This window comes from Zootermopsis nevadensis, unplaced genomic scaffold, assembly GCF_977971745.1.
Source record: "Zootermopsis nevadensis isolate Lab colony 2312 unplaced genomic scaffold, Znev_1.0 Znev_ptg000032l, whole genome shotgun sequence".
Taxonomy (NCBI): Eukaryota; Metazoa; Arthropoda; class Insecta; order Blattodea; family Termopsidae; genus Zootermopsis; species Zootermopsis nevadensis.
Window position 1 is genome coordinate 1396891 of NW_028259164.1, and position 26247 is coordinate 1423137.

The 26247-nt window shown below is 37.0% G+C and overlaps 2 protein-coding genes and 1 non-coding gene across 3 annotated transcripts in view; 1 reads left to right on the plus strand and 2 right to left on the minus strand.

Annotated features, from left to right (window-relative positions):
• BTBD9 (BTB (POZ) domain containing 9) overlaps window positions 1-22100 on the minus strand; it is a 161936-nt gene extending 139836 nt beyond the window's left edge. Inside the window, exon 1 of the mRNA XM_022086805.2 lies at window positions 21894-22100. The gene's annotated coding sequence lies outside the window, so the exon portion shown is untranslated. The remainder of the gene's footprint in view (window positions 1-21893) is intronic.
• Window positions 11852-11923, minus strand: TRNAT-UGU (transfer RNA threonine (anticodon UGU)). Its single transcript has one exon. It is a non-coding gene; the product is annotated as a tRNA-Thr (tRNA).
• On the plus strand, window positions 14251-17502 carry LOC110841343 (sarcotoxin-2A). The gene is made up of 3 exons (XM_022086806.2): window positions 14251-14433; window positions 14715-14970; window positions 16273-17502. The coding sequence occupies exons 2-3, from the start codon at window positions 14749-14751 to the stop codon at window positions 16675-16677; spliced, it is 627 nt and encodes a 208-aa protein (XP_021942498.2). The 5' UTR covers window positions 14251-14433; window positions 14715-14748; the 3' UTR covers window positions 16678-17502.
• Window positions 22101-26247: the final 4147 nt, after the last annotated feature.

Below are 26247 nucleotides of genomic sequence, written 5' to 3' on the forward strand. Positions count from 1 at the left end.
ACTGATCTATGAAACACTGTGTATGTATCGGAAAGGAACTTCCAAATAAGAGATAAATTAATGCATGGTCTACTCTCATAATAGTAAATTTCAATTTGTTTATTAATTTTATAACAATGCATCAACATCTAAAGTTAGTTACACAGTCAGCAAAATGAGACACAGCAGGTGTCGTAATCGATTTTAAGACATTTTTCTTGGATCGACTGAAAAAAAATCACGAAACACTTTTGTTAGAAGAGTAGTTCACGGACAGGATTCAAACTGTGTAAATCAGGAATGCATCTATTTCACGGTTTAGATGATCGTTTTGTTATGATGATTTCTTTCAGGTTTGAAATCTGGGAATTCACAGTTGGATCGTAAATTAATTTCTGTGGATTTTCTCTATTTCCTATTTTCCGGTTCAAATTATTATTATTATTAATTTTATTAAGAAATAAATAAATGGAATTAATTCAATTCATTTACTTTTTTAGCGTTTTACATTTAGATTAGTATTTACCTAAGCAGCTTATTTGTTTTAATTTATATTTTTTCATTTATTTTTCTTTGTGTATAATATTCTTTTTATTTCGTTTTTCCCTGTATTTGGCTGTTATGTTTAATATTGTACATGTACAAATTTAGATAATCTGTTTGTTTAATATTTTTCATTATTTATATGTATGTATTATCAGTGTTTGCCTGTTATTGGCTCCTCGCTGTTGGCAAACACTTTGATAAATAAAGACCCTGTGTAAGGGAAGGCATTCTAGGGACTGGGACATATTCGAGCCGAAAATTGTTACACTTAATTACATCTTACGCTAATAATCTAACTTACTTTTTTATCTAAATTATTACTGCTAATAAACCAATGTATTTAGTAGAAATTTTTCTTTTTCTTTGTGTATGGGCACTCATGTATTTTATATTCCCTTTGTTGTTATATTTCTGTATCTGTTATTTTGTTCGTGCTGTATCTGCAATTGGCCTTCTGGCTGTTGATACAGCATACTAATAATAAATAATTGAATTGAAAATTATGATATATGTATCAAATGCCAATATTATGCATTTTAAACTAAGAATAACATGGAATGAGGAGTTGATCGTAATACATAATGTACGTATTCGTGCAAAGAACTGAATTAGCCAGTCCTAGACGATATTTGTTCTATGAAGCCTCCGAATAGGACGGACATACCCTCTGTAACGAACAGCGCGATCGAGTGGTTAGTACTCTTCCCATACAGGAGTTTCTCGGTTTATATCTCGGCTCGGGGCCCGGCTATTCCTGAACAAGAGTTTCCATAGACGTTCCCAGTTCCTTCAACCAAATCCCAGGATATTATTTTAAATAGGGAAGTACCGCTAACTTAAACTTGCTAATCAAGTGATTACTAACACATAATCCTACTAATCGATGTTACATAAACTGCACAGCCGATAGAACTTCGTTAGATAAACAAAGAATCGATTTGTTTCTATGAAACGTTATGCTTGTTGTCATAATTCTACTGTGGAATGTTCTACAAATTATGATGACACATAAGTCACTCTTCCGTGCTGCTAGCTACGGAATTGTTTTCACGTTTGTGATTCCTACGTTTTGTGCGTGCGTGTACGTAATGTACCTTTCGCCTCCCATGTTCTATATTGTGCCGTCTGGAAGAAAATGTTCGCTATTAATCAGATTGTTAGCCTACGAAATACAAGTAGCAAAATGGAACGAAAAAACAACATTTGACTGGAACCTGAGATTGATGGAAAGTGGCGTGGGTTGGAGGATTTACGTTACAAAAGGGGTGACTGACGTCATTTGAATGCTCGAATGACTTGATTTCAGCTGTCATTAAGCTCGTCTTTACTCTCTTGCCTTTATGTGTTCTCGGATAGAAAAGTCGATATACGAACATATAACGTAATATGCTTCAAATACAGCGTTGTTCAACAAAATGTCAACACGTATATGCGAAGTAAACTGACTGTAATTCTTTGTCGATACTGGGTCTTGTGGATTGCGACGCCGTGCAGATTTGTAGATTGGATTCATATAAAATTTTAGAAGAAATATGCTGTCAGGTCTTAAAGTGGAGTTAGTTAATTCACAATACCAACATTGATATATTCACCGCCTTGAGAACCTCAAATCTCGTACACAGGTAACAATTTAATTATATGCATATAAAAAAATACCACACTGTTAATTTAGTGACGTCATTAGTTCAGACTTTAAAGCGTCGAAGATGTGTTGGGCAAGGCCGTGGTCTAGGCAACACGGAGTTTTCCTCCGTGGCATCCCAACAATTACTCCATTCACACACAGAAGAAGGCAATGGCAAACCACTTCTGGATCATCTGCCAAGAACGTATATGAACAGGTCCCAGTCCGAGAAAAGGATGGAAGGATCCTGTTCATATGGACCTGTCGTCAGACAGAACACTAAATAATAATAAGATGAGGTGGTCTAGCGGTTAGAACGCTGGCCTTGTAATCCTGGGGTCTCGGGTTCGAATTTATAACTTGTGTTGGGCAAGGCCGTGGTCTAGGCAACACGGAGTTTTCCTCCGTGGCATCCCAACAATTACTCCATTCACACACAGAAGAAGGCAATGGCAAACCACTTCTGGATCATCTGCCAAGAACGTATATGAACAGGTCCCAGTCCGAGAAAAGGATGGAAGGATCCTGTTCATATGGACCTGTCATCAGACAGAACACTAAATAAATAAATCGGTATTTGCCTGGGGGGGTCGAAAAAATATCATGAAAAATATTAGCATGATGCAGAATCTTCGGTCTCAGAACTGAACCCTGATTTCCCATACAGGAACCAACAACGCTAAATAATTTGCTGTGTTAGATTATACGGCTAATATTCTATTATAAAAGACTCAAAAACAATAAAAATAGCGAATTATAAAAATTATATAGCAAGGACTTAAGGACTTAACTCATTTACGACTAGAAACAAATTACCGTCCTTTTAGATATCCTTTAAAATAACAAGAGTTCTTAAATCTGTCGAAAGCTTTATACTTCCTTGCTGTGAGACCAATACTTCAATACCGATGACATGATTTAGTCCAATCATAAAATCCATTTCATAGACCGATTTTATCCGGGCGAGAAAATAAATGTACGTATTGCATTTTACTTGTATCACAAACAGTGCCGACCGCTACAAGTAGTCAAGGAAGTGCTACCATCTGGCGTCCGATTTCGGAAGTACCACTGACGTAATTAAGACGTCTACGCGTATGGAATACGCGTGGATTTCTATCGTACTTTCTTTTTAGTATTTACTTCGGAAAAATGTTATGCCAAAAGGATTGTCAATATTGTGCTCTAAAATGCTTCTTTGTTTTAAAATCGTACATGGAAAGAAATTAAGATGAGCATGATTTATTGCCATTGCTGTTTCTTTCTTCATAAGGACGACAAAACGTTGAATAAACTGTGAATATGGGCTATTAGTTTCAGTGGACTCCCGATTATCCGGGTTCGTTGGGAAATATATTTCCTAGGATAATCTAAACCTCCGCTAATTTGAAAAAAATGAAAGAAAAACATGAAAATATAACAAATACGTAAGTTTATGCAGATACAAACACTGCTTAAACTTTAAAAGATTTACCAATAACAGAAAGGATTTTATATAACATTTAATACAGTACACACCAATTATACTTTTTTTTTAAAAAAAAGATTCCAACTCTATTGATGTAAACTTCAGGTTTTAGCAATAATTGGATGCGTTAATACGTTAAATAATATCATTTTTATACTTAGTTATTTCCTTTTAAACTTTCTAAATTTAAAGTAGATTTCAGACATTATTTCTTGTTTAAAGCAGATAAATCCCGGTTGATCAGCCTGCGGATCAACCAGGAGTCTACTGTAGAAAAATATTTAAAATTCATTCCATTTCTGATGATGCAAGTACTGATATATTCATTTTTATCGTCTCATGATTGCATGAAATTTAAAATAAACTTTTTGTACCAGAAAGTTCCAGCTTATTCTACACGCATCTTCCATGCAATTCTTCTCGATTACGTCAGCCAAATAAATAGAGGTACATATGATTATTTCAGGCTATGTAGCGTTTAAATCGCTCCTTAATAGTCCATTTTTATGCTATCCTTAAAACTAGATACAAGCCCCAATATGACAAGAGACTAGTCTTTATTAGGGGATTGTCCTGCGTCCTGCTGACATCTGTTGGACGGAACGAGAACTACTAAGTTCGGTTACTACATGACGGACATAGTCCATTACCATCACTACACGTAGGACAAGAGACCTAAATTATTCAAAGCTTTTTCAAAACCGCAAGGAATATTATATTCTAAATCACAGAAAAGAACAAATATTTTTTTCTGAAAAATGCTGCCATTAACTGTGTGTACGTACACGTCTCGTACCAGAATTCAGAATAAATTGTTAACACAAAGACAGCTGATGAATAAAACCTTCGAAAATTCCGTCAAGCTAAAATATTTACGAAAGACAAATATAAACTAAAGAAACTATGAGTAGATTAAAAATTCTAGAAATGCTTCTTACCATGAAGTTCAGGGTCGTCTGCCTGCTGTCTAAGAATGTAAAAATAAATACATAAAAGACAATCTCAATTGTTTTAAGTAGGTATGAAATGTAGCCTCTTAATCTAAGGAAGGAACATACATAAAGGGTCTTTGAGAACATCATAATTTGTATTCTTAATAAATAATATTAGGCCCTAAGCCCTACTGAAGATGTACGTGGCATGTACCTTAGCATTAAACATCAATATAATCTCGCTAAGACAGTTCTTGAAATAAGAAAAATAAATAAATATAGACGTCCAATTTATCAATAGCAAATTAATCGATTGGGTTCTCAGCCTATTAGACTAAACACGCCATTAATGCATAACTCGACCGCCGGACTGACGGACGGACTGTCCATAACGTATCAAATTAGCCTGTTGATCAGCTTTCCGCCTGTCCAAATTACACGTTACCTAATTACCATTTCAACATTAATATTTAAAATTATTCATTCGGTCTTACACGCCATATTCCTTTCCTTTATAAGTGATTACCAGTATGATCTTTGACTGATATCACCTTTGACTCCTCGGGCTACGAAAAATTCACATACACAGCGTGACAAAGCGAAGTCATACCCAACACAACAGTAATAAAACCACAAAAAAAAACTACATTTAAAAACCTGTGCGCATAAAAAACATAATGTTATAGAATGTTAGAGCCATCTTAACATACACGTACAGGGTGTTTCATTTAAAACACGACTGTAACTACGGCTGTACTTGCGAGCTTTAGTATCGAAACAAGCGACTTGTTTTTTATTGTTTATTATTGTGTAGCGTCTCACCTGTCAACAATGCCCGACGCCTGACATGTTTCATGTCGCAAACACGCTCTCTTCGTTAATACGTCATGTTCGCAACATGCGTACCTTTTACCAAACTGGTGTGAGAGGCTGCCCGATTATAATTTTATTTTTGTACGGTTGTACGCGATTGACTTTGGGTTCCGTTTTAAATGAAACACCCTGTACTAAAATTTTCCAGCATTTATTTAATACACGTTCAACAACTTTGCTATTCCTGTGAATGAGTGAAACATAATCCCATACAGTGTAACTAATGGCATTGCATAAATTTTGTACGATAGAGTTGTTTGGGTTAAAACAGGAACATACCATAACATGAAATATGGATGTTTTACACGATATGTTTAAAAAATGTTTCCATGGGAACTCTTAAACAGAATAAAGAATCTGACAGTCTATATTAATTCCCTTTGGAAACACTGTATGACGTAAATGAGATATATTTTTAAGCTAAGCACTGTTATAATCGTACAACCGATAAAACCTCAATATAAACAATATAGCCACGGTGGTCTAGCGGTTAGAACGCTGGCCTTGTAATCCTGGGGTCTCGGGTTCGATTCCCGGCGGTGCCCGAATTTATAACTTGTGTTGGGCAAGGCCGTGGTCTAGGTAACACGGAGTTTTCCTCCGTGGCATCCCAACAATTACTCCATTCACACACAGAAGAAGGCAATGGCAAACCACTTCTGGATCATCTGCCAAGAACGTATATGAACAGGTCCCAGTCCGAGAAAAGGATGGAAGGATCCTGTTCATATGGACCTGTCGTCAGACAGAACACTAAAAAAAATAATAAATAAAATAATAACGAATGTGGAGGAGACAATTTCCATTTTAGATTCTCAAGGCGGCGAGTATGAGGATAGCTGTCTTCTGGGTTGTAGCGCCATATTGTTTAGTAGAGGTATTTGCTACCGATAATGGAGTAGCAAGGACCTCTAAAACGTCGGTAAATATCTACTGGAGTACACGGCGCATCAACCCACAAGAAAACCAGACGGAAGACATTTTCTTAGAAAGAAAGATAATGAAAAATAAAGACGGAAGATAAGAAAAAAAAGCAGATAAAGATAGAAACACAGAAATTGAGCAATTTAAAATCATTAACTTAAAACTGAGTCTAGAAATGCTATAATTCATAACCAAATTTCAGTGATACAGGTGGACTTAATTGGATATTATAGATTAATTCTTATATTACAAGTAATTTTTTGACATCACTCGTTCAATATTGCAAACAGCTTTGAAGAAAATCTGAAAACGTTAGGGGAATTCTTACGTTACGCTCAATATTTGTAACCCAACAGGTAAATTGCACGTCGTGTAAGGCAAGTGATGACTTGGGTAGTCTTGAGCCAGTACCATGCACAAAAGCAACGAGACACATGGCAGGCTCACTCCCTGGCGAGGTGACCCTGAGGTCAGACTTGACCCCCAGGCCGTCACGTAACTGACTGCGCTGACCTGCATGGACCTCATCCACGTCCACTTCGAGGTGTGGCGACGGGAGGATGAAAACGCGGGGGAATAGTTAGTTCTTCGTGTGGCAGTCTGCAAGTCGCTTGCCTGCCGATACGAAACATGAGTACCAACCTCTTGTGCCCATCCAGTTAACAAATGCTAATAAATTTCAATTACGTATTGATACATGATATACAAATACGCATAAATTGTCTTTTCAACATAAAATTATGTATCTAGTTCCTACCTAAATGATACTGAAGAAACCAACGTAACTGGAAATGAATGCACTCTGCTGACAAGGCGTTAAGAACCAACCTATTCATTGATAATTCACGAACACAGGATGTTCGAAAATAAATAGATTCACGTATATGCAATACGACTCTAGGCCAATGTAATTAAACAGATAAAATGGCTATTAATTATATAAATGAGAATCAAAAGTAAAGGTTTATTTCCTAAAATGGAGCAAATGACTGAATTGGACTATAAACGTTTCAAACTTATGGAATGGTTATCATAGAAGTCGAAATGAAAATTCATGTCACTGATTACCATGTTATTTATATCAACAACAAAACCAGGCAAACGTTTGAGATGGACATGTCTGGTCATAAATAATTCGTAAAAAGGAAGGAAGTTTTGTTTAGCGGAGGGAAATTACGACATAGAAAGTTGGTTTTGGAATTATTTTTCGAAACGCTTCTATAAACGGTATTTGTAATGAAAATAAGTTCATTATCAGAACACTAAATATTACGTGGTTGTTGCGAGGACCTCTACTGGAATGCCTCCATCATCAGGGCGAAGAGTAAACTGCTGTTAATATTTCCCCAAATACAAAGGTGACTTTCTCCATCTTGTTAGGGAAATTAATTAAAACAAAAGCAAAGGCTTACTCATCGCGCTGATGATGGAGGCAGCAAGTACCTCTGAGCCGTTGGTAAATTTATACCTGACTACACGACACAACAACCAAGAAGACAAACATTATTGTAGAAAAATTTGTTTCGGGACGTAATAATACAATGCTTTTGTGCATATAACAAAGAAATATTCACTGACGTCATACACAGTCTACGTATTCAACATGAATAGCAGTTGTTCACCCCCTCCACCTCGCCTCTACGAAACGTCCGCACGTGCCGTCTGCAAACACGTGGAAGTTTGCATTTAGCTTCTTATCAAGGACCAGCCTTACGAATACGAACTCGCTTTACTGTCACGGTAGGCTAATATTTCTTACTTATAATTTTACTGCTCTCCTTTTACGTGATTTGCTGATTAAGGTAGTCTTATTGTTATTAAGAAAATGGACCTGAAGATCACTAAGCAACAACGTGGCTCATTCCATAATTTACAAGGAGAGGGATTTATTTTCAGAACCCACAAACACTTTACGTAAAGCGAGCACACGGAAAGCTTTATTTAAAATTCTAGTTAGTATTTACATCAACAACGTAATATTAAGAAGGCACCCACTTTAACAGATTGTTATGCCTAAGATGGCGGCCTTCTGGGTTGCTGCGCCGGTTAGTCTGGTAGAAGTTTACCGACGTTTCAGACTACACGGCACAACAACCCAGAAGACAGCCATCTTCAAAATCATCACCGTGAATACCGCAAATCCTACATAGAAAACTATACCAGTAGATAAGATGACAAGGAAAACCGAGTCATGGTCCTTGGACTCTCATCTACAAATCCAACGCTGTGGTCATTAAAACTCTGAGGATGGAGACTTCACTGCTGCAGTCAATGTAAGATTGTTTTATGTTTCTACCTCCATAAAGCCATAACAGAAATCATAATCCCTGAACTTAAAGTTTATACGCAAATCCCAAAACTGAAATAACCACAGAGAAAGTAAAATAAATTTATTAACCAGTTTCAGCACATCCATGACACTAATACAGAAATATAATGATACGATAAAGTTTACGAGAACTCGAATTTCTATTATCGAACACAAGTAAAACTTCTTTGTTTAGTAACATTCGCCGATTCAGGTCTATTTTGGGTTTTGTAATCACAGAATATGTGCACATCCTTATAATATAACACCAATAATTCGCGACGAATCACTTTACGAGTTGATAAGCATTTCGACAAGTTTCAAACTCCCAATAAATTCACTCCTTTCGTTTAACAACAAAAATCGAAAGTCGCGGTCGAGTGCTGAAGACTCCTGCTTCGCATTCGGGAGGAAACCGGCTGTCCTTGATCTTACGTGGTTTTCCTCAGTCTCTCCATGAGATGCCGGGATAGTACCTTAAATTAGGCCACGATCGCTTCCTTCCACATCCTTTCCAATTCACTATCATCCTCCCATTCGACGCTATTGATTCTGAGCTACTAAAAAACGTCGTTAAATACACTATAAATAAATAATATCTATAATCGCGATTAAAGAAAAAATGGAAGTTCACGAAATTGACAAGTATCTTTTAACTATCATCGCGATTAAACGGCCAGCGAATTAAGACGTTTGCTACCCCCTTCCGGTCTCATTTGTATATTCAACGGAAGTCCATAGTTTCCTGTTTTGTTATTAATCATTAATTTTTTTAGATTCTTTTTCCTGCGGTTCTCACTGGTGGTGAAGACACCGATGTTGGTCTTCTGGGTAGCAACGCCTTAAAACTGAAGTTCTGAAGATGGTGGCGGTATGTTCCTCCTAAAAGTCGATATTCAACCGACTACAAATCTACTCTACGTTGTAACCCAGAAGACTAAAAGTTCCTCTCGTAAAATAAGATTATGTAATTTCTTGGTCCTGTTGTGTACTGTAACATAACAAGCGTGGTCTAAGCTGGTACGTAATCTTCCCTCAAAATTTCCTGGTGCAATTGCCAGTCTTTACTTGTCCAAACACGGAGTGTACATATGTTATTTGCCGCGTTAATATAGCCCTTTGATACAAAGAGTATCCACTCTTTCCTTGTCTTCTGTCCACATGTTGTAATCCCTCATAAATAGAGCCCGACTTTCGTTGGCACAAAGGTCTACCATTATCTTCTGAGCCGAGATCTGAATAAAGTTTATAGCCATGTCGTAATTTCGCCACACTTCTGCACACAAGTCGCAGATAACGAGGTCTTCCTACCGCCAGCCGGAGAAGTTGACAAAAGTGCAATCAACAACAGGTAAAATAAGACGAGGCCTGTATTTCATGATACCCCCTTCTTCGAACCTGTTCAACTCTTGTGAGGATAGGTTTGTGTCTTTTTACAATCCCCCCCCCCCCCAATCCTCTGATGCCTATTCGTTTACTTGTGTTGCGTAAATCATAGCACGTGACTACCATTACTGACGTCATCTTGGTGACCCAAAATTCTAAAAGCCTCGCGCGTTTCGCGTTAATGACACGAAGGAAGGTACACATTGATTTAATGAGATCAATGAAGCCGAAACTTACCTAAATAATATTTAAGAATTCAGTCCGTACCGCAAAGAAAACACCATACCTCACCATTACAAAGATCATCTGGATTACAGTCGCGAACTATAGAAGCCACCAGCTTATAGGTTTTCGCTGTGAAGTTACGTGTTAATAGACTACCTACAAACTATAACTTCACGTTAAAATACATATAATATATCGCGTCACCAAATTTTATATTCAAAATATTTCTGCAAACCATTTTGGCATGCCACTATAATGTGTACTCAGCGAGTAAAATACATGAAAATAAAGTAGCTTTTCTAAATTAACGATACTTTTAATATGACTTTAGTACCTTCTTTTATTCACAGTTCACGTATACGAAATGTTACCTCATACGAGATTTGAACTTAAGACCCCTTATTTTATAAAACCTGTTCTCAGCTGCTGAGTATCAACACTTCGATAAGTATTGAAGCTGTGTACAATATTTTACAGTCTCTGTTCGTTTAATTATTTATACTTCACTCAGACATGCTAAAGAATGTTCTCTATACCATGTCCTGTGGTTCACAGTGTCTTTAGTGTTCTGAGACGGTCTTGACAAGGGATCGATAGTATCTGAGGATGTCTATTAAAGTCTTCGTCCTTACAGGATTTTCATACCGTGTACACGAGACGTTATTTTAATTCCTGTGAAGTTCCAGCCATAATTCCTAGTCTACGAGTCAACGACCGTGAGTGCAGATCAACACTTAAAAAAAAAAATACCTTAATAAAAGTTGCAAACTTTTCAAAGTACTATTACCAGATGCATAATTTTATATACGTATGTTAAGTTGAGCGAATGTGCGCCAGCCATGTTGGCATTCCTAATTGTAGAAAAATGAAAAGGTAACAGGTTGGAAAGGAGTAACTCTTACATCAAAGCTCGTGAAAACCTACAAATTTGTAAAAATCTGAAAGCTCGAAGATCACAATCACCATGGTGATCGCCTATGTCCGCTTTTTCCTTAAGAAATAAAAGACTAAAAAATGATGAACTGTCACTTGCGTATTTAACAGCACACGTCCATTTTAGTTTGCAATTAGATCTCTAAATCGCGCAAAATTTTAGGTCGATACGTATTTCTCTTAGACCGTCACGGTGGTCTAGCGGTTAGAACGCTGGCCTTGTAATCCTGGGGTCTCGGGTTCGATTCCCGGTGGTGCCCGAATTTATAACTTGTGTTGGGCAAGGCCGTGGTTAGGCAACACGGAGTTTTCCTCCGTGGCATCCCAACAATTACTCCATTCACACACAGAAGAAGGCAATGGCAAACCACTTCTGGATCATCTGCCAAGAACGTATATGAACAGGTCCCAGTCCGAGAAAAGGATGGAAGGATCCTGTTCATATGGACCTGTCGTCAGACAGAACACTAATAATAATAATAATAATAACGTATTTCTCAGTACGCGTATTCTCAACAAATAAAAAATAATACGACGAGTCAATTATTTAATTCTGATACCAGGATGTCTGTTCGGTTTCTTATGTTTAATTTAAGGTAACTCTTCAACATGTCTTCTCGTTGTTATAATTTCTCACCAGCAAAAATTCTCACTGCCTCCTGTGAGGTTTGAACTCACGACCCCTGGTTTACAAGACCAGTGCTCTACCACTGAGCTAAGAAGGCGACAAGGTAATATGCTTAACTCATTTTGTGGTACCTACATTACTCACAACACAATATAATACAGCAGACGTGCACTGGGACATGCTACGTGCTTTTACATCATTGCCACTCGGAACTTACTTTGCAAGAAGAACGTAAATTATAAACGTTTGGAGGGAAAATACACGGACTCAGGAAGAAACATGCACGTGATAAATTACAGATATTACACAACAATTCACCATGATTTTCATTGTTAGGACAGTAACATTTTCTTAGGGTATTATGGGCTGAGTAATCTGTTAAAGGTTTACATATTGTAAAACTCCTACTTGAGAGACCAAACAAAAGATGGAAGGATAACACTAAGATAGATTTAAGGACTTTGGGCTCAGTATTATTTTAAATGTCGAGAGTTATTATTAGCAGTGTTGAAACATCGGGCTCTGCTATCACAGTGTTACTTCGGTAAAATTATTATGTTATATAGAAGTTGTTATTATAAGTCAGTAGGCTTAATCATTCAGTAACTACGAGTACTTTGCATAAAGACCAAAATACTGAATTAATTACGTTTATATATCCTGGGTCAATATGAAAATTTAACAAACTGAACTAAAATAAATAAATAAATAAACTGTAGAATACAGGGGAATTTCTGTTTATCGACACACAAAACTGACAGGACAAAGTTGATGCAATGTATTTTCACCGTTGTATTAATCTAAAATTCAATTTTTAGACGAATTTGAATGTTGTGATACTGGCGACCACAATCTGTAGACGAAACTGTCTGGAAACCCAGACACACACTCGCACACTGTTGCAGGTACTGTCTGCTACAAAAGCTTATCTTATCTCTAAGAACAATAAAGCAATGTGTACTAATCCTGTAGAATCAGCGAAGGCACACGAGCACGATAATGTACGTGCAGTGAAACTACGTTTCATTCTATTTATATTTCGAAATAAATATATTTATCCATTCATAATTATGTTTTGTCAAGAGATTATAAGCATAAACTATTATTTTTTGTTGGAAATCGATTCATTAAAACAGCACGAAACGTTTAGAATTACGAAGACAAAACGTCGAGACACTTGATGACGGTGTCCATTTTTACATTCCACTCTCTTTTTAAAATACGAATGTGAGTTTGTGGAAGTTTTGCTGCTCAGCGTTAAGAATGAAAATCATCAATTTCGATATGGTCGCCTTGGTAATTATAACTTGCCGCTTTAAAACAGAGACTTCGTTGATTTCTCTAAAGCTTACACGTGTGTAACCAATACATTTTCATTTTTAGGTACAAAAGAAAATTGTGAATGTTTTTAACCAATTCCTTCAGTCCGGTATAATAAAAGAAATACATAGGTTTTGAGACTTTCGCGGCGAGTACAATCAATAAAAATCTTCTCGGACAATCAGCCGCGTTAGCTGGTTACCGTAGTATACCGTAGTAAACTCTGTCCCCATCTTCAGGGTTCTGATGTGACTGGATCCTCGTCACATCAGAACCCTGAAGATAGAGACATAGTTTGTTCCCGAAACGTCGGTTTACTACGGTAACCAACTAACGCGGCTGTATGCCCGAGAAGATTTTATTGAAAAAAAAATACAAATAAATAAATGATTCTCTGATAATTTTATCTTTATTTATTCCGATTATCTCTAGGAATGGAATAATCCTTTACACATTCGCTTCCAAATTATTACTGAAATTATTAATCCCGGATTCAAGTCTCGGCCTGGAGACCGTCTTTCCTAACAGGGTTTTCCTGATTTTCCTCTTTTCCTAAAGAAAAATGCGGGTATAATAAATTTAATCATGCCATATCATTTTCCCGCTTATCATTAATTAATATCTTTATCATTAATTTAATGACTTTCAACTACTAACAGTGTCTTTAAATAAACCATAAATAAATAACCCTTGAGAAGCTAACAGTCGTTCAGCTAGTTAAGAAAATTCCCGTCTATTATGTAGACCAAGTGTGATTACTGAATCGACGAGAGTCAGCCAAAATGTCGAATCCCGATTTAGACTAATCGAGTCTACACACCTCCCAAAATTTTATTTCTGAATGAGCACGTAGAAATAACGAAAGCAAAAGATTCGAAGAACAACTTCAGATGTTCTGATGTTATTTTCTTTCAGTCGTAGTTGCAACATGCTATAAACGAGCTTTGACCTCGCATGACTTGATAACCCCAGTTTAACATCAATTATATCGGTGGAGTACCGTACTCCAGATTCCTTCATACATTTCCTCATTACAATCTAAAGAGGAAAATCCTATGTATTACATCATATATTATTTTCTTGTAAACATTAGAGCTTTACAGCTTTTTTGTTACAGGCGGTGAAGTACCAGAAACGTTCAATGGAAGTCAAATGTAGTTTCCTCTCAGTCTCAGATGGTATATTAACAGCGAATTTCATAGTTGCTTCTTAGTTGCTCTACGTTTTACAGACGCATTTGTAAGCTCGACACTCGAGACGCTTTGCAGCTGTTTAACCTCTAACTCGGTAAGTACAATTCTTTCAAAAGCCAAAGATTTCGAATACAAAGAGATCACTTTTAAGAAAAACAGGTATCACACTAGACAAACTAGACTATCAGGGCAGCGGAATAATGAACACTCAGTAAGGTCCACACAGATGACTGTCTTATGTGTCATTCGGTTGCGTAGTCTTGTAGACGTTTGCCGATGTTTCGGAGGTGCTTGCTGCCTCCATCTTCAAGGCGATATTTCTACCTCTAAGGTCACACATCAACGTAAACTTTGTGGTATAATTGCATTTTCCAGAAGAATACTGTCACTTGCTCCAGAACCAGAGAAAATGAAATTGGCATTGGTGATCGCGTCTCTGATAGCTGCACTGGGATTCGCTCCATCGGCAAGGGCTTATGTCCCTTATGTACTGAAACACAAAGGGCTGGAACCATGGGGACACGACGTCGTTGTGATGCCAATAAAAGAGAAAACCCTGCAAGGGGAGGACGTTGAGATTTCATTACCGGAGGAAGACAATAATTATTTACTTACACCGGTAATCGTTGCGGTAAGACAAATAACTTAGGCCCAATATGACCGTTCCATAAATCTAGTAACCCATGTCCGGCCTAACTAACAAACTAACTTCATGAAGCAGTCTCTCAGTGGCTCAGAATGCAAAGAAATTTCCCGCGTTTTATGAAACAAGCTAACAAACGCCTGCGACCGGTTAGTAACTTAATCCAGATGAATACAGTCCACACCGTCCCTCCCAGTGTCCTTAAGATCCATTTTAATATTGTCCTCGCATTTACTTTTAGGTCTCCCGAGTGGTATCTTCCCTTAAAGCTTAGAAACTAAAATTATGTACATTTTTCCCCATTCGTGCTACATTCTCCGTCCATCTCACTTTCCTTTTATCAAGTTCTACTTCATGAATTGGTCAAACAAGACTGAATTTCCTCATAAACGCCATACTCTGTGCCATCATTTTTATATTTAGTTTATATACGTACATTCAGAATAGTAATATCGCAACACCGGCCTCCTCTATTAATACTAAATCCTGTCACTAACAAAACTCAGTTCTCTAGCGAAACGATTTGATGTAGGCTTAAGCATAAGATGCGAGAGAAGAAGCAAACTTCGACGACGCAGAATTTCATTTTAACGCAATCTGTTATATTACTTCATATAAATAGTCCGACATTTTATAACGTGTGAAATGTTTTGGCTGAATTGTAACAGCTAACATTGAGAATCAATTCAAAACCACTCACTTCACGGATCTTAAACGAGATCAGTAATTTACATTAAATTTAACCGTCATAAATCGAAGCTTGTTTAATAATATTCAATAATTCAGTCCGTACCGCAAAGGAAACACCACACTTCACCATTGCTAAGATCAACTGGTTGACTCTTTGAAGCCGAAGCTCGCCTAAATAATATTTAAGAATTCAGTCCGTACCGCAAAGAAAACACCACACTTTACCATTGCTGATATCAACTGGTTGACTCTTTGAAGCCGAAGCTCGCCTAAATAATATTTAAGAATTCAGTCCGTACCGCAAAGAAAACACAGCACTTCACCATTACAAAGATCAACAGGTTAACGTCGTTTAAGGAAGTAATATCTGTTTTCTCCGAGAATCATGTATAACACAGTTCGGTGGTAAAACTCAGAATTCTTTATTGTTAAACCATGTGGTAAATACAGTTACCACAAGGCTTTAAATGGTTAATAATTGATTTAAGAATTCTCCAATTTGTCTGAAGGCACCGTGAACATATCCTACGCTGCCGAACTATACTATACGATACAACATCATTAAATACAGAGCTTAGAAACATTGGTTCCTCTTTTCAGGACGAGCCAAAATCCCGAGTTCGGAGACAGGTCACAGTGGATTTGTCTCGCGACAGTGTGTCCGCCCAGGCACAGGGCAACTTGTGGAGGAGAGGTCCCCACTCACTGGACGGGAATGTCCACTGGTCGCAAACGTTCGGTGGTCCAAGAGGGACAAATCATCCCTCCTACGGCGGAGGACTGACATACTCTCGATCCAACAGGGTAAGTGCCGGGGTCGACGTCACTCACCACAGACCAACCGGCACCAAAGTTTCAGCCCAAGTTCAGGGTAATCTCTGGAGGGGCAGCAGTGGACGCTCAACACTCGACGCTAATGCTGGATGGTCAAGATCTTTCGGTGGTCCTTGGGGTGCATCCCGACCAAATTTTGGCGGTGGGATTAGCTTCAGACACAGGTTTTGAAGGAAAGTATTGTCGAGATGCACGTCATTCACGAATAAGAACTTTTCAGAGGGCAGCGGATTGTATTTTATGTAATACCAGAATTGGTTTCATTTGTTTTAATAACAGGGGAATGAACTTAAGGTCTTTAAGACTTTATTTTCGTAACTAGAAAGATCTTTCTCCTGAAGGGAGGCAAGCCCATAAAATTTACCGACTCGTTCAGATCATTACTATAAATCAAGGCATCTAACTGCTATTGTAAACTTCTCTTCGACTGTCAACATGGTAGCAGAACCCAAAATTAATATCTAAACCCGATATTCGACAAGATCTTGAACACCTTCCTCACAAACAATACATCAATAAATAATTTTAATATTATCTCCTCAAACTCAATTTTTTTAGAGTTTTTCCCCGTCAAAATTCCATAAGTATTTCTAGTTTCGATCGCTCGAGCTGCATTTTTCCTCAGATAACAGAGATCATACGTTCATACGTCTCAATAGATTATGAAAATATGGTCTAATTTTTTTTTTAGTAATCTTTAATGCAAATTACTGTATTTGTGTCTATTATCGCTGGAAATATAAGTAGAAAATTGTTTAAAATATGAAAATAAATTATTGGGTGAATACGAACTTCATCGCCAAATACTGTTAGCCATAAGAACAGTTCATGTTCATAGTAAATATAACTAGTGTTCGGGTAATAAAATACTTACAATGTCATTTATACATGCTAGCTAACTATACAAAGGTTTCTGATAAATGAATTTGCGTTACACGTGTTTACGATTACAATTTTTTTCCTTTCTCAAATAATAAAATTAAATCAAATAATTTATAGTATTGTTTCTTTAATCCTGGCTCTACATTCCCTAAGAACACACATCCATCTTTTACTGACTATGGAGCGCCTTCTGTCATATTTCTGATTAAATTCAACCAATTTCCTTGCAGTCCACAGAATATTTGAAATATAAAACACGACGAAAGCGCTTGTCTCTCTCTAATGCGATCTACGGAACACGCTGTCTCCACCATCAGGGTCGAAATTAAGATCAGATTAAATTCGAGGCATGGCTGCTGTCATCTCAGCATCCACCAAGTCCCGTTTTCTATCTAGAAAGTAGATTACATGCACAGAGCTTTCATTTTATCTGTTGTTTTGTATGGGCGTGAAACAAAGTTCTTACCCTGTGATAAGAATATTGATAAGGAATATTTGGACTTAGTGATATATTAAAGAGTGTTAAAACCAAGGAATATGAGATGGGCGAAACATGTAGCAGGCACGGGAAATGCTGTCGGGTGGTATAAGTCTAGGCGTGGAATGGATCTTAAGAAAATAGGGTAGAAGATTTTAAACTGGATTCATCAGATTCCATTACAAATTAATTTCGTAACTAGCTGAGCGACTATTAGCTTCTGAATAAGGGCTGTAGTCAACAGTCTGACCAACTGACCACACAGCATTAATTAAGCCAAGAAAATTCTGCAAAAAAAAAAAATTAGGGCTGGTTGTGAAGTAATCAAAGCAGCAGTGTTTGAACAGAAGGGTTGGTGTGGCCATGTTCAGCATGCGATAGCCACTAGTTATCTTCCACTGAAGAACTGCATTATGCGAAAACATTAAATCACTATTTCAGAAGAAATTTTGAAGTTCCTGACACTGAGTCACACAATACAAATAATTACTCAGCTGAACTTAATCATCGTCTAAGTATTTTAAAAGACACCACGACGTTTCGGAAGCTGTTTATACCTCCTTTTTCAGGTGACCGCTAAGAGGGCAAGACCCTACTGGTTCGTCCCCTGGTCGAGCTAGTCTTAATGTTAGTACAAAATACAAAGGTTATGTAGGTTTACTGACCAATTAGAGACAGCTAGATCATACTGTTAAGTTGCACATACTTAAGAAAACCACGACAATTTCCTGGTCCACGTACCAACTGGATAACGCAGTGGACGAGTTCTAAATCTGAAAGGGTTGAGGAGAAAAATATGAAAATCCCTGATAATACCGGGAATCGAACCCACGTCCCTGACTGAGCTTTTCCTGCCCCACATTTATTGTAGTTACAAATAATAAATATTGAAAATTTTAATTTATTGTTTTATTTCGTCACTCTTAGTGGATTCCTTGTCTCCACGACAGGTTGCGGAAGTCTAAAACAGCTAACCTCCAGATACGGAAGGTAGCTGGGAAAATACTGAGTACGCAGTCTCGGACAGCCGACAAGGGGTGATCCTTCAGATTAGAGCACGGGGCGAGAAGCTAAATGACCTTGCAGAGTAAAATAATTCAGTATGGACGATAACTTCTAAAGGAACTTGACATAAAATATGGATATCAAACAGGATACGGACTGGAGTCAACTGGCATACGATAGGGATCAATAGACCGTTTCACGAAAGGCGGAGAATATCTTGACCAGCTCAGCGACTATCAGAAAAAAAAATCTGCTTCATGTATACAGATTTTACTAGTGGAAAAATCAGTTTTGGTCTATTTTAATCACTAACCCATCATTTGGTCTCTCTTCGTGAAAACCACAAAAACCGGTACCCGGTCGAAACGTTAATGACACAGAAACCGTTCTATTAAAATTATTTTGCTTTACTTGACTTTCTGCGTGAACGCAACTGGATTATTCTTCGGAACATCACATCACGTTCTGCAGTACGCGTTTCTGCATTACCAGAAACCGTCCTCGCTACGAAGTAAGGGAGAGGGGTAAGGAAAGGTCATGAGATGCGGGGAGTTCGAATGGTGTCGGCCACTGTATGGTACCACGTCTCGGTTGTACGCCCTCCTTATTGCAGGTATTTTTTTTTTACGATGGTTTCGCCTGATAATGTGAGCTGGAGGAGAAGAGTGAGTTGTGGTGGACATTTGCGGACCACTGGACGGACTCCAGGGTCACACAGCTAAGCACTACCAGGTACGGGCGTCGTCAATCGAACACCCTCGTGCACAACCCGTCTGACTTGACACACAGACCGACTGGTGGACACCTCCCCCCTCGCAAACTGCCTGCCACGACAAGGAACGTGGAGACAAGGACGGAACTCGGTCACTTCGGGAATGATTCCAGGAACAAATGACCTACAGACAAACGAGACTCAGAGCTATAATAAAATCTATAAAAAAAATGATTTTTATGAATTTCTTAATTTCCATTCTATCGTTTACATACCAGTGGGAAATCTGTAGTACCTACTTTAATACTCATTAGCTGTCTTTCGTATGATTCTCATAATAAACAGCGATTATTTCCTTAAACAGCGTTAACCAGTTGATCAGAGTAACGGTGAAGTACGGTGTTTTCTTCGCGGTACGGACTGAATTAATAAATATATTCAGACGAGAGCTATGGCCCGGACAACTTCTAAATTATGTACTAAACCTCCAAATTAATAGCCTCAGCTTTCTCTGATACAAAATTTCAAAATTCCGTCTTCTCTGCCAATTATAGCACTAACGTCTTCACTCTTACTTTATCCTTAACAGAAGGACGAGCGGGCATTGCCTGGGGACCTTCTAACTATAAGATGCTCTTTCTCCCCCCCCCCCTGAAATCGAAGTGTCTCTCACTTCTCTCCCCCCCCCCCCCAATTTCCTCTTTCTCTCTCTCTCTCTATGGCCCGGATATCTTTCTGTTCTCTCTCTATTTACCTTTGTTGAAAATTATGTTTCATTTATCAAAACAACGGAAAAAAAATTTCCACATAGATCGTAATCTTACAAATGCATCGGAACTTGATATTAATAATTCTTCGTTGTGTCAATGTCTGATAGGGAATTTGGCCAGCGCTCAGATAAATATTTAATAACTTCGGTTTTCCTTGTTTGGTGTCTAAGAATGATCCAAGTGTTCACAGTGGACAACTTCTCAAAAAATAAAATTGAAACTGATCTGAATGCAAGTATTGCGTAACAGAATACTGAATTATAAGCCAGAAATGAACCACGTGATAAAAGACTTAAAACACAACCCACAGAATTGTGGGATTTATATGATAATTTAATATGGAATTGTTAACTGAAAATTTACAATATTACTGACCTCCAACCAGGAAACTTCAACAACTAATCAACTGTCCATTATTTTACATTCAGACAAAACTTTTACATTTTCTGGTAACAATATTCTACATTTAAGTAGAGAAATAAGTGCACTGGATGGATTGAAATTAAATCTTATCATACTGAAAAATTCTTATAAACTTCTAAACCAATCAGAATTAGCACTGCCAATTTCTGTATGAAATGACTAGATTATGCATAAATCAGATTCATCAGCCTTGAAAGTGGTAACAAATTATTCAAACTTGAAAAAAAAATCAATAATGCTCACATCACTCATAAAAACAGAAACTTGAAATTAGTCTGCTTCGCTGACTTCCACCTGAACAAGTCACATGGAATTATTTTCTGGGTAAACTCAACAGACAGCAAAAAAAATAAAAGATTTTACATTCAAAAGAAAATCATAATAATGGTAGGCACTTGAAGGAAATCCTCATGTAGAGAATTATTTAATAAATTTAATATTCTAGCCAGCAAATTCTTGGTCTCATTGTTGTCATATTTAGCACACAACACAGAAAAACTTTCAAACAAACTCAGGAATCCATAATAAATGTACAAGATACAGATACAATCTTCATGTGCTAAAAACTAAACTCTGAAAATATCAAAAATGATTTTATTACACTGGAATGAAGTTATTCAATAACCTTCTCCCCACTGTAAGAAATCTGAATCACTAAAAGAATGTCTCCTATCCCACTCTTACTCTACAGAAGAATTTACTTCAACCAAAATTCTTAGCTATTATAAAAACATGGAAGCAATAGTGGGTACACTTTGTTGTGTAATTATTTTGTGGTAATACTCTACTTGAATGTAAATTACTGTCAAAACTATATAATTTATAGTAGTAATAGAAATAAGTGTTGTATTTATAGACTTTCTACATCCTTGGCTTGGGCCTATGAAGGATCTATGGAATGTAAATAAATTCTATTCTATTCTGAGTCAGTGGTTCTACTTAATTCCAAGTAAATGCATCATGAATAACACAAACTTATTTGTGGAAACCCTTCTTCCCAGGAAGAGATCCTACAACTCCATTTCTCAGATTCATTGTAAACAATTATTGTCCAGAAAAATGTGAAACATTTTCATCTTTAACAACATAACCTAAAAAATTGATTGTAGTTACTAACCTTTGATGGATCTGTAGTGGGTGTTTGTAGGTTAGGAATATCACTGAATGCAAAACACACACACAGTATTTACACCACTATTAACGTTTACACTTTGTTTAAACTACATTAATTCTTTGTGACAAAGCAGTTATGCTGAATAGGTTTCATTCACAATAATTTGCTCACATATTTGGCGCACAAATTGCCTCGCTTTTTCTGGTAGTTACAAAGCTTGATGGGAGTAAATAAAGTGTATCCAAGGGAGGGTCAAAATGAAACTAAATTGCAACTGACGTCATATGGTAAGTAACGTAACATAGAAATAATAAACGTAACGTAATGTAGTGGAATGGAATAAAACAGAATAGAATATAATTTATTTACATTTTATAGCTCCTTTCTGAGAACAAGGATGTGACATATATCATAATAAGGACACAATACTACGTTTAACCCTTTAAAGCCTAATGGTATTTATATGTACCACTTGCAGTTACGTTGCATTTTGTAGCTATGGGTTTCGTGTAATTCTTAGAATAAATATCGATTATTTCCTTAAACAGCAGTAAACAATTTGAATTTATATAGAGAAGAGACAATCTTTCATTGCTGGCTTAAATAATTCTATTTCATGATTTAAATTTCTATTGTTAGTTGGAAAAATACTTAATAACTAAACTCCTGCATAGTACACATATTTCTAACTAGTGAGCTCGGGATTTGTCTTGTGAAGATCATATTTTTGTCTTGTATTTAAATTTTATACGTCATAAATTGTTTTAAATATTTCCCTATCATTGTTAATGATAGTCAAAATTAAATTTATAATTCACTGACAAGGAGATGTATAGTAATTTCCTAACAAGATATTCCTTCGTTCCGTCTAATAGTCTTGTTTTGGGCTGTAAATACTTTTTATGTTAGTTGAATTTTCCATATGGCGTGATGGAATGGAAACACTAATTATACAGTACTATATATATTTTCATGAGTGATGTGACTACTCTCGTGGCAAAGCATTTTTAATTTCATTCGGTTAAAATATATGTCAATTTCCAATTTAATTTATCAATTTGTAGTGGTCAAGAAATTTATTTTTTCCAGAATTTTCAATTAAATTTGTCAAATCTAAATAAAAAATAAGATGTTTTGGCACTCTTTATTAAAGTCCTTCAATATTAGATTTAATTAAAACGGGTTTATGCATTGTCGAGTTTATTCATACGTCACTGTAGAAGATAATAATAATGTACGTCACATTAAGCTACGCAAGAATACACCTTATTTATTGCCACCACAGTTACGAAACAAAACACCATCGAGAGAGACATTAACATCTGCTGCTGCGCATGACTTGGCATGTTTATTCCTTCAGACTAGAAAGAGAACGTACGGGGGTCAAAACTCTGGTAAAGTGTTCTGAATTCGATTCCCGGTGAGAGCGGTTCCTGTAACGCGGAAATTAAACATGATGGAGGAACAGAAACAAAGGTAAGAATCAAGAAAAGCTGTTCTGAGTTCGTTTCCCGATTACGATGATTTTTTGTAGCTCGGAAACTAAGCACAATGGAAGAAAGGCGCAAGGACCAAAGTTGCTTATTTCCACGAGTAGATTACAAATTCAAAGACCGTAACCCCGAAAAACTGTTCTGGGTTTGAGTCCCGCGAAAATGATTTTAGTTGTTCGAAAACTATGCTTGATACAAGAACGGCGCAAAGAACAATTTTTTTTTTTTGGCGAGGAGATTACAGGAACTGAGGTCACAATACAAAAAACAATCCTGGGTTCGAGTCTCGGTGAAGATGTTCAGTTCAGGTATAATAATAATTTTTATGATATTCAACGACACGTATCGAATGATCAGACCCATGTTCGGATTTCGTACAATAAATATTGATAAGAAATGTGAGTATTTGTCGAATTTCTCCGCAGTAACTCTGCTAAAACTGTGCAGGTGAGACTATATACGGAACTAAGTACATGAAAATGATATGAAATGTAACAAAAACATCATAAGTACGTGTAATATAACATTTGATAAGCTGCAGACTACCAACTATAACCCCCCTTCCCCCGATTATGTTGATATTAATTTTCAAACTCTTCTGCTAATTACTGCTATTGGTCGAAATGTTCTTGTTAGCAATTTGAGTCCTCAACAAGGATACAAAGACGTTTGGAATTTAGTATAGAATTTTCTTTTCCTCGAAATAAGATTCATTACTTCTACTAATCGCAATAACACTAAAATAAGGTCCTTCTAGTAGACTTAACCCCAAGGTGGTTATGCTTGAAAGATTATATAAGAATTGGCAGATAGAATTTTCTTTATGGTATTGAGAAGGAGGCGTAGTTAAGTTAATACAATAGCACTGAATAGAAGTGATGAATAGCACAATAGTCATTAATCTCGCTGACAGAGTGCAGAGCCAGCATCTCTCTTCCTCGAAGCTGATAAATTCTCCTTATCCATGCTGCTTCTGTTTCAATGTTGCATTGGCAGGGTTATGACATGGCGTATCGCTCTTGTCCAGAAACGACATTCGATATCTCTTCCATTCTCACCGCTGATCATCAATGATGTCACTTCATTGTTTCCTACGTAGGATTTTTGTCTTTTGAATTCAGTCTGTAGCTAAAATTATTCCTCGTGTGACGTTTAAACTATCAAAAATTCTCTCCTCCATAATCAGGCCCTGATGATGGAGTCAGTAAGCACCTACGAAACGATCGTAATCTTAAATTTTAGATCTCACTCAGACATGGTTTTTCATCCTAAAATTAGAAAACTGACTTTAGTACAGGCTGTCCAGGCCCTCTTTTTTCTGACGTCAGTACCGAATAAACTTTTTCTAACCTCACTCTGAGGATTTTTAAATAGTAGGCCAATAGCCTCCATAATAACCCCACTATTGTCATACAATGGAAGCATACCATTGGATATGAATGGTCACTGGCTAGAAAATGAAAGGGTAGTCAGAAGGGTTTGACCACTTGAATGAAGTTACCCTGAAAAGGAATAATACAGGAATGGACAGACGTACAGCCCACCAATCCTAAAGGGTCATAGGGAGTGTTTAAACTTCTTACTGACCGTTTGACCGGTGGTCACAAAAGACCGGTCCCGAGGCGTGGCCATCTTTGGTCACTTTTAAGGACCAAGGTTATGTTTTTCCTTTGTGTGTTTAAAAGCAGAGCACTTCATATATAAGCGGTCTGCTTTGTGTCAGACCATGCTTGAATTACTCGCTATAAACGCTGGGCGTTGCTCAGTCCATACGATAAAAAAGAAAAAAGCCGAGGACTTTATATCAAATAGACCCCATAGGACCACGAAGAGATCATTGCACTGTACATGTACGTAATAGACACGCGTATTGTAAAGCATGTGATCGGATAAAATGCAATACATGAAGGCAATGAATGTATCATCTTGGAAATATGAACAAACGTAGTTTTGAGGTTTTTTAGAACAAATTAGTTTACGGATTGTCTCAGGTTCGACTCTTGACCTAGTGGCCTAATATCAGAACTGGTTATTTCGCAGGTCTTCTCAGTGTATCCTGGGAATTATTAGGCTAATATATTAGTGTCGTACATGACCGCTTTCATAATTGCATGAAAGACTTAAATGTCAATGTACGTACATTATACGGCGTGAGTAAAGGATAGAAAATTATTTTTCTACGTATTTAATCGTTAATATTCCGAGAACTACCATATGCCACACTACTTTTATTGCTGTCTATAAAATATGATTTAAAATAACTGCACTGTCATTCTAATCTTCTCTGAATATAACTTCATTTCATCGGTAAGTCCCAAAAGGAATGAGTTCCCCTTTATTAGTTTTTATAAGAAAAAGAAAACTTCGAATGTATCTGGTGCAAAGACTACTACAGATCTACTATAGGAACATCAACGTCAGAACTCGAGAGAAGCTTTCAAGGGGCTAATTTTTACCGCGTGTCACTGTCCCCGCCTCAGCGTACTCAGATGACAGACTGTTATGTTGTCAATTAATAAAAGGAAATCACCCACGATGATATTGTACGTGTCTGGATAGCAAAATACGTCCGTGTAAGTGATCTTTCACCTTTCCAGGTTCATATCTTGAAGCCACGGGCCCATCTGAATATTCAACATGCCCTCTGTAGTGTCAAACACACTTGAAGCATCTAAATGAATACCGAATCGACTCAGTACGGTCCATGCACTAACCCTTTGAGAGTTCATCTAAGCAACATATAAATATTCAGTCCGTACCGCGAAGAAAACACTACACTTCACCATTACAAAGATCAACTAGTTAACGCTGTTTAAGGAAATAATTCCTGTGTACAATTACGATAATATTAAATCAATAAATAC